Source organism: Montipora capricornis, chromosome 2 (assembly GCF_036669925.1).
Source record: "Montipora capricornis isolate CH-2021 chromosome 2, ASM3666992v2, whole genome shotgun sequence".
Taxonomy (NCBI): Eukaryota; Metazoa; Cnidaria; class Anthozoa; order Scleractinia; family Acroporidae; genus Montipora; species Montipora capricornis.
Window position 1 is genome coordinate 51,581,331 of NC_090884.1, and position 12,500 is coordinate 51,593,830.

General features: G+C 38.6%; 1 protein-coding gene across 1 annotated transcript in view; it reads right to left on the reverse strand.

The window, feature by feature from the left end:
• The window catches only part of LOC138026417 (FK506-binding protein 15-like), a 31,776-nt gene that overhangs the window by 13,474 nt on the left and 5,802 nt on the right, over positions 1-12,500 (reverse strand). The window contains exons 7-19 of the mRNA XM_068873769.1: positions 11,295-11,366; positions 11,057-11,128; positions 10,874-10,942; positions 9,768-9,851; positions 9,420-9,479; positions 7,953-8,095; positions 6,961-7,021; positions 6,614-6,742; positions 5,418-5,708; positions 4,490-4,714; positions 3,833-3,973; positions 2,318-2,412; positions 842-944 (exon numbers count right to left, since the gene is read on the reverse strand). Coding sequence (XP_068729870.1) covers positions 842-944; positions 2,318-2,412; positions 3,833-3,973; positions 4,490-4,714; positions 5,418-5,708; positions 6,614-6,742; positions 6,961-7,021; positions 7,953-8,095; positions 9,420-9,479; positions 9,768-9,851; positions 10,874-10,942; positions 11,057-11,128; positions 11,295-11,366 — 1,545 coding nt within the window. The remainder of the gene's footprint in view (positions 1-841; positions 945-2,317; positions 2,413-3,832; positions 3,974-4,489; positions 4,715-5,417; positions 5,709-6,613; positions 6,743-6,960; positions 7,022-7,952; positions 8,096-9,419; positions 9,480-9,767; positions 9,852-10,873; positions 10,943-11,056; positions 11,129-11,294; positions 11,367-12,500) is intronic.

Here is a 12,500-nt window from a genome sequence, read left to right on the forward strand (position 1 = left end):
TGCGGAGAAAGCAGAATTTCGCAAGTGCTCTTGGTATCCAAAAAGAAAATTGGGGGTAACCACGCATTTTTCAGAGATAATTAAGCTTTAATTTGGCAAATTACGCCACACATTGCTTTGTATTTGAAAGCTCTTTACAAATATTGTTGATTAAATATCTTCGAAAAATGCGTGGTTACCCCCAACTTGCTTTTTGGATTTCAATAACACTTGTTAAGATCTGCATTTCCCGCATATTCAGTAAACCGTGCAAAAATACCTTTGAATTAGTAGGCACCGTCCTTAAAGTAGCTACGGAAAAGCCAAAACTAAAAATATATATATATTGTTGACCAATCATAACAACTGCAGAAAATCAAACAACCAATCTTACTATGGTGATTATTGAAAATTCTCTACGCTGACTGGTTGCACTTGAGTTGATTATTACTCGATAATCACCTAAGCGGATTTTTTTTTCAAAATGGCCGCAAGCCGTTTTGCCGAGGTGACAGACGAAGAAATTAATTGTCTTAAATAAAATGCTTATTTTTGAAATAAGCACCGATGTAATTATACTAAAGCAATTATTCACCTTTGGCTCGGTGAATATATTGTTAAATACTCTGAAGCGTAAATTCATCCAGCCGACACGAAGCGCGGGAAAATGATTAAAAGCAAGTTGCAATCCAGTTTTCAGTTTGCTTGTGATTGGTGGAAAAAATGGCGACGGATTTTTCAGCCTATCACTTGGCGTTTTGATGTAAAACAAAGCAAATGCGATGCAATTTTCATTCAACATTCAACTGACAATCGCCCTACTTTCGAAATGATATGCAAATAAGATTTTTTGTTAACAAACCTTATCTTGCTCTAGTGATAACACTCGTGCTTGTGATTGAGCTGTGTTCACTTGCAATGAATCACTTCTTTGTTCCAACATTGTGTTGCTATGTTCTACAAATCTAAAAACAGAATGTCACTCATGAAACCCGATGCACTACTTCATTTATCTCACTCTCACTCATAATCCCTTTTTCCTCAGAGCGATTTTCAGGTGTCTTCAAAACAATTTTTGCAGTGCTACTCTAGTAACGCGCCTAATATTATACATGAAAAAGTTACTCGATTCTGATTGGTGACAGCTGTGCAGCTTAAGTGTAACACTGCGCAAAAAGTGTAATACACCAGTTCAAATTACACATCGAAATTCTGGATTATGATTGGCTAATGATCAGAACCAATCAAATCTCTTGTTTTCAAATCAAGCGCAATTTTCCCTGATTGCGTGATACGCGTGCGTTTCTTCTGCTTAACCATCTCGAATTTTTTCATGTATATTATTTTAAATAAGTAATCACATGATTTTTCTCGTGCAATTTATAAAAATAAGCACTTGTAGGTTTTTTCAAATACTACAAATTGCACGAGCCCGTAGGGCGAGTGCAATTTTGGTCGTCTTTGAAAAAATTCACTTGTGCATGTTTATTCCAAATTGCACTGGAAATCGTGTGATTACCTATACAAATCGAAGTCAAAAACATAAGCAACTGTGATTTGCTCGGACGTCCATTCCCTCTTTTAGAACTGGCTAAATTGATTGTCAGCGTCTGACATGATTACCCATAGCAAATACTATCGTTTTGGTTTTGTGCCACTCAATTGAAAACTGCTTTTTGATTGTTACCATCAACTGAAAGTTCCTTAACGGTGGTACTCTAGCCCCACCCCTCCCACCCGCAAAAATTGAGCCTTCGCAAATACAAGAGGTGGCTGTGAAACGGCTTCAACTTCATTTAACATTCACGATAACAAAAGAAATGTTGAATGGCTGTTGAAGAACAGTTTAAACATAATTACTTAAACTCCTTCAACATCGATTCAACTTTGATTCGACAAAGTTGAAAGGGAGTGGCAAACGGTTTCGCTATTCAACAAAATCGACCGGATGTTGAAAAAAAATATTTTAACTCTTTTGCCCGGGCCTTTAAAGGCAGTTATTACTAGAGTGGTTTTCAATTGAGTATCGAAAGTAATAAGCAATTTGCTTTGGTTTTGCATTACTTCACTCAGTGATTGGTTCAAAGTTCTCGCGCCACTTTTTCAACCAATCAGAAGTAAAACCAAAACCAATCGTGGCTCGCGCGTGCACATTTTCCCGCGCTTTGTGTCGGCTACGTGTAATTGCTTCGAGTTTTGATTGGTTTACCGGATTGTCTCCGTCCTTTCTGATTGGCTAAAGTAGTTAATTTGGTTTTGGTTTTAACGACACTCAATTGAAAATCGCTCTATTTAGAAAAGTGTTTTTATTCATTTTCGTCAATAAAACTTGCACCACCTCTGACTCTTCTGCAGTAATTCTGATATCTTGTCATTGAGCACCTCAATTTTCTTTGTTTTTTCCGTGCTTTCTACTTTTAATTTCTCATTTTCCTACAAAAAAGAAGCAGCAATATAGCATAAATGCCAGAAAAAACGATATTGAAAACTGTTAACGTACGTTTAATCACTAATAATTGTAATATTGAAACGAGGATGTTATCATTCAACTACTTTATTCGTACATTTTCGACATTGAGACGTGATCTTCGCACTTAACTTAGCTGGACAATTTAAGCAATAAGATCTTTACATGACCATGTCACGTGGCCTTGTCAATCATAAAAAGTGGTCGTGGTACAAAATAGATGCCAGAAATGAAAAGAGCGACTCGGAGATGAAATTAGTAAGAATGTCAATTTTGAGGCCACTGACGTTTAAGTGCGTGATTTTTGAGCGGTTTCAAAGTTTGAAAAATGTAAAAGTATTCTGTGCTGGACGGCAAAGCTTGCCGTCCAGCAGCTGTTTTCCATACAAATCTCAGTTAATGTTTAAGCATTAAAATCACTGTAAAATCTCTCAACAAAATCCCAGTGGCAGTTCTCAATAATTTCATCACGCTCTTTCCATTTCTGGTATCTACTTTGTACCACAACCATTTTTCATGATTGACAAGGTCACGTGACATGGTCACGCAAAGGGCCTATTGTCAAACATATTTATTTCATCCAGTCCATTCACCCGAACACAAGAGCCCAACAAATTGACCTGATCCCAACTGCACCGGCATCACAGAGGTCATGGGTTCCAATCACATTGAATCCGCCTGAATTTTTCAGGTGTTCTGAGAGACAATTGCTTAAATTGTCCAGCTAAGATTTCGTCATATACATATAATGTAGTGATGCCCTGGTCTGTGTTGTGATTGGTAGTTGGAAAAGTAGTGTGATTGGTTGTGAGGATAAGGTGGTAGTAGGTTTGTAAGCTGAGAGAAAAAGTTGTGTGTAGTTCAGGTTTGTGTTCTGAATCTGTCACTTTCATGGCCAAACTCCCCCCACGAGTTTCCCAAATGGTTCAGTACATGGTAGAACATCCGAACAAGTAATCGGAAGTTCGCTGGATGCACTCCTGCAAAGGAACACTCGGGTTTTTTTGTGAGCATAAAGTCAACTTCGATAAAAAAGATACATTTCTTAACCTCTTACCCATTCTGGACGGAGGCGTCCATCGTTTCCAAAAATGATTGCTAGCTATATAACAAGCAGAATGGCTAAACTCCCTGGGAAATATTATTCTTTGATTGCACTCACGTGATAAGTCGGCCACGTTGGTGCCAAAACAATAGAAAAATGTAGCTCAAGGATTTGCATAATAAATAGAATCAAATTCCCAAAAGACTTTTTTCTTCATTGTTCTTTCCACCAACATGGCCGCCATGACGTCAGGTGCAATCGAAGAAACCCACATTAATCCTGAAATGCCGCTGAGAGAAGTTGTTGATAAAATTAATGTAATCCACTTCAAAATTTGGTACCTGCACAATTCTTGTGATGTTGTGAACCAAAATTGAAGCTTCCATAACAGCTTGAGGATTACCATATGCACTGACTCCCATTTGATTGGCAGGAGAAAGTTGGTTAGCGACCTGGACTGACGACTGATGCTGACGATCGACCTACATTGAAAAATCACATTAATACCAGGTAAAGGAAATTTCGAAGTAGGTACATGTAGCTATTCCTGTGTACCCCATGAACGTTCAAGATAAAGGAGACTAAGAGCGTATTGAGGCAACATTTCCCTCCAGCACAGATTTCTGCGAAACTGCCTCCGCTGTCATTCCTCCTAGTCCAAATTGCAATTTTTTTTCAGGGCGAAGAGAAAACTTCATCACACCTCCTTTAATAAGGCATCAACGGAGAAGAAACTGACCGTCCCTGTTATCATCCCTCGAGACACATACAACGTACTTGTCGTCATGGTGAACAAGAACGTTTGGAAACAATAGTTATTTACTTAAGAAATGTATCTGCGATTGACAGAGCGAAGGGTTGAAAAAATACTGATTTTTGGTCAGGAACGTATTTGAGAGAGAACGTCAGGATGTCCAAAAGTTATCTTGGAGGGTCATTAAAGAGCATTAATCTTCGAAAACATTTTCATTTGTACATTAATCACAAGTTGCTCTCACCTTGTTAGAAAGCTCGTCAATCTTGTCTGACAACTTAGCTATGGACATGCGTATCTCTCCCTGCTGTTGACGAGTTTCTGCCATAAGCACCGGGACCATGGCGTCATTGGCTGAGGGCTGAGGCTGAGGAGGAGGAGGAGGGGGTGGTGGTACTGAATACGGTGGCGCAGTTATTATCTGTGGCTGAGGTGCCATCATGGGATAACCCAGACTGCTGGTTGGTGGCTGACCAAGGCAAGAAAGCAGATATTAAAGGGGCTGTGTCAAGAAACAGTACAATAGGAACAAAGTTCCCTTGACTGTATTCCAGAATAGGAATACATGGAATGGAACTGTATTATAAATGCTTTGTTTTTACAGAGATTCACATTAAAATTGTCAAACACCTGCTAAAATGCTATCTTAAACATATCTTTATTATCCTTGTTGCTTCAAAACACCAAAAATATTGTTTTAAAGCATCACTCCACATATTCTTTCTCCGGAATAGGGTCAATTGAACACACCCTTGGCCAACCTTAAGTCACTGGGAACTGGATCGCAGACCAAATCAAGCAAAACGAAGAAATACATTTGTAACTTACTTAAAACAATTAAGGATGGTTGAAATAAACAGCGAATACAGAGATGCCCAAAATTGGAGAAGATTAAAATGGGTTGCAACTGGGGTTTTTTAAAACTGCCCAATTAGCACTAATCATGGCTACCCCTAAGTTTTGGCTACAAAATAACTTAGGATTACAGCTGATTGGGCTTTAATCAACTCCACCATATGCCATAAAAAATTATTGATATAGTGGATCAATGAGTATCGGTATTCTACAACTACCGGTACTTTTGCTAGAAAAGTACTGAGAAATCATGGCTTTTATAAGCCTGAATAAAAAGATATATTACGCTGTTGCATGTCACAATTCAAAAAACTCACTTGATATAGTGCAACCTGTTGCTGTGGAGTGAAGGCTGGCTGAATCACTGGTTGTGGGTTCATAACATGCTGAGGACTAATCATTGGCTGGTGATTCATAATGGGTTGCATGCCAGGTGTAGGATTGTGTAACGTCTGTTGAACTTCAGGATGTACTTGGACTGGTCTTGGGGGTGGCTGGGGCTTAACTCGAGGGCTGGGGTGTGGGTTGGAGCTGATGTCCGGAGGACTTTCTGTGCTGGTTCCTGACCTGGTATCTTGCACAACAGGCTGTGGGCTGGGTGGCACTTCCTATTGGATTTATCAATAATGTCAGTTCAAGAGATTCCACTCATCCCAAGAAAGGGACTTACATGTAAAAAACGCAAACACCTAAAACCTTCTCCCATCCATCCTCCACCAAATGAGGGGAGGCAACAGTTGGGGCATTTGCCTTCAGTTGAGAATTCAAGACCCATTCTGACCACTCCTTTGCACCTGCAAATAGCCAACTGGTTTGCCTCCAGCCAGTTGGAATTATTAACAGCTGTAGTTGCTGTTCTGTTAAGTTGTTTCGTTGATCGTCAATTTGCCCCAAAAAGCCCCTAAGGGAAGTAGTCAACTACCTACTGTACATGTACATAACTTTGTATGTATGTATGTATGTATGTATGTATGTATGTATGTATGTATGTATGTATGTATGTATGTATGTATGTATGTATGTATGTATGTATGTATGTATGTATGTATGTATGTATGTATGTATGTATGTATTGATAATGTCAATTCAATAATTACGATAAATTCGCCTATAAACTTAAGCTCAGAAGTTCCTGCTCTCCCTTGAGATTTCCACTTTCCTTAGTACAGGCATCAACATCTTTTGGAACAATGCTACATGTATACAGAGCAACAATTTGTTTTCAAAGTTAATATTTCCTTCTGGACAACCAGAATGGTCACACAATGGTCAAGGGTTTTCTTCCCAATCTCGTTTTTGTCTATTGTTTTTCAACAATAATAGGAATATCATGAACCTACATTTAATAAAAGAAATCTGCATTAACAGATTTCTTTCAATAGCATCATCGATAATAATCATCACGTTTTTGTCTTTTCTCTTCATCACATGACTAACACTACATGTATGCTACTCTTGCTAAACCCTACAAGATAATATTCAACTATGTCAACCACTGTCATACACTATTCACCTGGTCAGCTTCAACAAAGTCATCATTTTCAGGCTCTGCCACAACTGCTCCTGGAAGTGATAATGGATTTTTTCCCATTTTGGACATCCTTGCCAGCAAACGAGCCTTGTCCGTTCCTTTCTCTGGTGACTGAATAAGTTAAAAAAAAAAAACAGACAATGATCCGCAAGTTTGATACTAAGTCTCTAAATCAATTTGAAGAACACATGGATAAAATGTGGTCGCCTTGGCATAATCTTCTGAATGGACTACTGATCGATGAAACCACATCATAGCAAAACAGACAGTAGTCCAATTGAAGGAGTCCAAGTCGTGAAACTGGTAAACCAAAACCAATGTATTCTCACCTGGGACAACTGTTCTGTAATGGAAGCTGTCCTGCCTTTGATACCACTATCTCCTGTAGCACTACACAAACACACATTCCAGTGAGGGTAAATGAAACAAGAGGTCTCCGGGCAGCCTTCACTTTGTTCAAAGGATTTTTAGCCAATTTCCTTATGCATGCACAGGAAAATTGTGACCCAAAAAAGAGTAAGAGCCAAATCTTATACTGTAATAATTCTGAATTGTGTGAAAGACAGCCACATGTAGACTAAAAATGGAAGGACAGGGCTCAAGTGGAATTGCCAAAACTCACTGGAGTGCCTTCCTAAAACAGAACAATTTTTACACCTTGTGCATGAAATCAGAGATCTATCCTACCTTGCTAAAGTAGTCCATCACTACCCCCACCCCCCTCCTCTCCCCAAACATTGTCCTTGGAAGTGTGTGAACCATGGGGCAAAAAGGAAGGGGCGATGACTGATTGGGGTTGAATCATAGTAAAATATCAGTGGTGTAATTGGCCCACTATTGACAATTAAACTAATGACATTACTTGTAATTTCCTTGCTTTTTGCTAATGAATGCTTCAAATTATATGGCAAGCAGTAACTCTTTTGCTCTAAATCTTTTAAACAAACACAAAAGTACTGTACCATACAGTGAGCTACATATACATGTAAGTGGTGACTGAAGTTACAAATGGCCGATACTGAGGGAACAAGCATTCATCATTTTCAACAATTTAGAGCAAAGAAAAGACTGCTTGCAGTTTACATGTAGCTTAATGTAGTTAATGGTGCTAAACATTTTTTTGTGAAATTACATTTTACCTATACATACACATACACAAAACAGCAGTCCCTGGTTGTTCAAAAAGCGGATAACTCTATCCAGCGGATAAACACTGTTAAGTTATCCAGTGGATAATGATTTATCTAGTGGATAGTGCTATTGGACACCCGTCATACAACCGGAGCCAGAATGCTAAACAGCGATGTTGTCTTATTGTTACCTCAGTTGTGAGACTGAATCCGTGGACCGTTTCCTTGTTCCAGACGGTTCAGACAAGATGTCAGGAAGTTGATCAGAGCTCTGGGGATTAACCACTTCCTGAATAGTTACTGGTGATTCAGTTGACTCTCTGCTGGACTTAACCTGAAGCAAAAATACCCCTTTTTCAGTTTTAAGCACACCTGCCCATAAGACATACCCCCAACTAAGCAACTTGACCAAGTCAAGTCTTTCAGACTACTAGTAAAATTGAAATGAAAATACTAGGATAATGATGTGATGCTAACTTTTAAAGGAAAAGACATGTAATGTATTTCTCAAGTTTATTTCAATCCCAAATAATAATAATAATAATAATAATAATATTTTATTGATAATAATAGGAGGGAGAAGAAGAAGAAGAATGTGAGAGAGAAGGAGGAATAAAAGATGGCAAAATATCAAGACCTGACAAGAGAGGTGGGGAAAATGTGGAAGGTTAAAGTAAAGGTACATCTATTGCCAGTGGTCATTAGGGCATTGGGGACTGTCTCAAGGAGATCGGAGAGCTTCCTCAGTTGCATGGGCATCAGTACACCTGTGGAGCTAAGTTAAACACTAAATACCACGCTTTTGGGTACATGTACTGCAACAATTCTAAGAAAAGTGGTGGAACGATGTGGGTTCTTAAAAGGAAGAAGGGAAAAAGAAAGCTGTGAAATTGTGGGTGACCTTAGGCAACCAGTTGAGGCTTGGCACCCATCAAGAGAACCTGGCTCTTAAGAACAGTGATCGGTGTGGCAATGAAGAATAATAATGACGACTTTATCTAACAAGGCTAACATATTTACTGGTGACCCAGTACAGTGTAGTTTTCAATAATTTATGTCCCTCAATCTGATCGAATTGAGATTTAGAAATGTTGGTTTTTGAGAGATAGAAAACTGGAGAACCGGGAGAGAAACCTCTCGAAGCAGAGTAAAAAACCAACAACAAACTTTACCCACATCCAGAATAGAACTCGCTCCACACTGTTGGGAGGCAGAGCGCAATCGCCACAGTGACTACACCATCCCAGCTCCCCAAATAAAATTAATTAGCTCAGCTTTTAAAACTCCATTGAGTACGACATTTCAAACCTTTGAGCCAAAAGGGTTAAGTCATTCATCAGAATACAGGGACCTTAATCAAGGACGATGATGACGGCTACAAGAGTGTTGTCTCAAAATTTTATTTTCCATTACTACAATAAATTTGTGATTACTCTAAGTCACTCAAAATGGAAAACGAGTGTCAATGTTTCAGAGGTAACAAGGGTGAGAACGGTGAGGATATTAATTTTTAGAAGAGAAATTGAAAATTTATCGTTGTCAGAGTGAGAACGGCATAGAAATGTACACAAATGGGAAACGCACATGCACAGCTATTGTTTTGTGGCGTTCTTGTAGCCAACGTCGTCGTCCTTGCTTACGCTTCCTAATGTACGTACCCTAAGAACTTCCACTTCAAATAGCAGCGACGAGTTAGGAGGAACTCTACCACTCACACCCTGTCAAATGAGAAAAAACAAATTACACATAAAGCCAAAAAGATATAAAGGGTGACTTCTACATAAAATATTACATATTCATCACTCTAAATCAATGTGTACGCAGAATTACAAATTACATAAATTTTCTGAAAAAATTGGGGTTTGCTTAAAATCACAAAATTTCCCAGAGATGCTGTTTTGGTCATGATTGTGTAAATTCAGTTTAAAGAAAATATTAGGTCACGGTATTTTAAAATGTCAAAAATATATAAAATTAATACAGTAAATAATAATTACTGTTCTCACCTTTTCACCATAGGCCAAAGGTGACGGAATAGCAATCAGCCTCTTGCTACCTTTCTTCATTCCAATGACACCCTGCTCCCATCCCTAAAATAATTTTTAAAGGGGCTAGGTCACGCTATTTTAGGTAACTTTGTTTAATTTTGTTAATTATGAGCTCTAAACGTCAAATTGGCAGAACAAAAGTCTTTCATTTGCAAAATCACAGTCACATAACAACTGAGAATGATTTTCCAGCTGTGTAAATGACATTTTGATATAGACTGATACAAAAAAAAGGTGGGCCGACGTTTTTCAAATTTACCCAAATTCAATCCATTTCAATCCTCTCCAGTTTTGTCCAGCCATTTCCGTTCTTGGCTTGCCTGTGTTGTTCTATAGTTTTGAACAGTTGTTTTGATATTTTAGTTAATTCTATGACCATTCGATCAGTGCTGAAATTGCGTAAAATTGCGTGACCTAGCCCCTTTAAATAGGTAATAATATTATTGACTTTATATGTTCACCACTTGCATGTACAGTGTACATATGACATGAGTGTTTAAATGTCTTGCAAGTAAAAATATATCAAGGGCCATCAAACACTACAGTAACTCTAGTTGGAGCCCATAGCAGGATGCTTGCAAAAACTGGGACCAAGGCACTTTGACTCTGGTGCACAAAATACTTCGCCATGCCATGGCCACCTGCAACTAAAATCTCTACTTGGTAATCTACAGTCTCGGTCACAAACACTGACAGAAAACCCCCCCCCCCCCCCGCCCCCTCCCTCTCCTGTTTCAATGTTGATGTTTATGGATTCCAGTGCAAGAACTAACCGGTAAACACAACATTAGAACGGTAAATGCAACAATGAAGGGAGGGAGGAGGAGGAGGGCTGCGTTATCAATAGCTTGGATGCGAGTTACGTGCTGTTCCAGAGAGGTCTTACAACTATTTATGACCGAGGTTGTAGCTGTTTACTGCACTGCATTAGAAGTCTAGATTCCTGAACACTTAATTACCAACCACTGCTAGAACACTGGAACTTACTATGCATGCAGGCAGTACACTGACGTTTACAGTATAAATCTTTGTTACATGTATGTCTTATTCTGTGATGCCATCACCTTGATTACTTTGCCTTTTCCTGTTTTGAATTTAAATGTTTTATCAGTCTCAACATTGCCATCAAAAACCTAAAATTTATAAACAAATAACAAAACAACAATCAAGAGTAATTTACATGTAAAGAATGCAACATACATTGTATGTAATTATGTACTATTTCATCATAGAATCATTTGACTTACACTTCCAAAATTATTATTTTTCCACAACCATCCCGTGTACTTGACTTCCAATGCATCCCCTAACTCAATGGCCTGAAGCAATATATAACATCAAAACAACAGAAATCAAAACCAATGCAAAACTGATAGAACAGCTATTTAAACTCAAAACATTAAAGCAAATGAAACCAGGAAATATGTATACTGTAATATGATTGGGAACAACATTTTTAACTACCAGTTAAAAGACAATAATTACCAGTCCTTCACCAGGAACAAGATCTTGAGTACAAAGGCTTGTTGAAGATGAGTTGAACTTTGATAATCCCACCTGAGAAATAAATCAATAATAACAATTATAATCAACAATCCCAATTACTTTAGCCAGCCTTCGACTTGCACTAGTGCATGACAGCCAAGGGAAGTTATAACTGCAAGCACATAAGTACTGTCAATACAAAGTGTAAGTAGTAAAACGGTATTATTAAATTATGTTGTGGTTCAAATTTTTTCCTTAGGTCTCATGGGCACATATTAATAATTTACACCCTAACCATCGATAGTTACATTTTGAAAATTTGTAGGTGCATGACTTTGTAGAGCTAGCAGACCAGCAGGACACATCGTCCAGTCAGGATCTACTAGATAAACAACCTAGCTTTCCTGAAGTTCTTGCAGTTCAGTGGGTATTGCATCCTACCAGAGTTACAGAGGGCATGGGGTTCAAATCCAACCTACACTGTAGGACACTGATTTTTTGGTTGTCCTTTTGCCCGTTGCCTAGCAACTAGTTTCCCACCATTTGCACAGGAGGGGCATTACCACCTTAAATATCTCCTGTAAGTGTATAGTGGCATTCCTTTTGATAACTATTTGTTACTGTAATCTACAAGCGAAAAGTCAAGTTAATATCATTTGTGACCCTCCACGGGAAAACAGTCAATAAGATGAACGCACGCGCACGGCACGTTAGCACGTTGAAACAAAAGGAGCGTGACTCAACACGTTAGCTGCGTGTTAGTAGCCTACCTCATTAAACTTGAAGCCTTTGTTTTTCACACACGCTCAAAATAAAAGAGCGTGCGATGAGCTTTGCGTCCGCTTACACGCTTAACGTGTCAACTTCTATCGAGCCCGCGTCACATGAACTATAAACTTTTTGTGTGCCTTTGCGTTAATAATTCTATTGAGCCCACATCGAGAAATCTTTGCAGGGAATCTTTTTAAAAATCACAATGGCATGTTTCAAAAACAGAAAGAAAAACCATTGAAATGAAGGAACTACCGACACTAAAAGAATGACTTCGTCAACACAACTACGTTTGTTTAATTGAAGTCACGCAAGCAGAGACGATTGAGTTCTCTTATGTGAACACCGGCCAAAGGAATATTGAAGAAAAGTCGAAAGTTATCCAACTTCGCTCACAGAAACGCCTAAGTAATTTTTTCCCGAGGTCTTTTCACC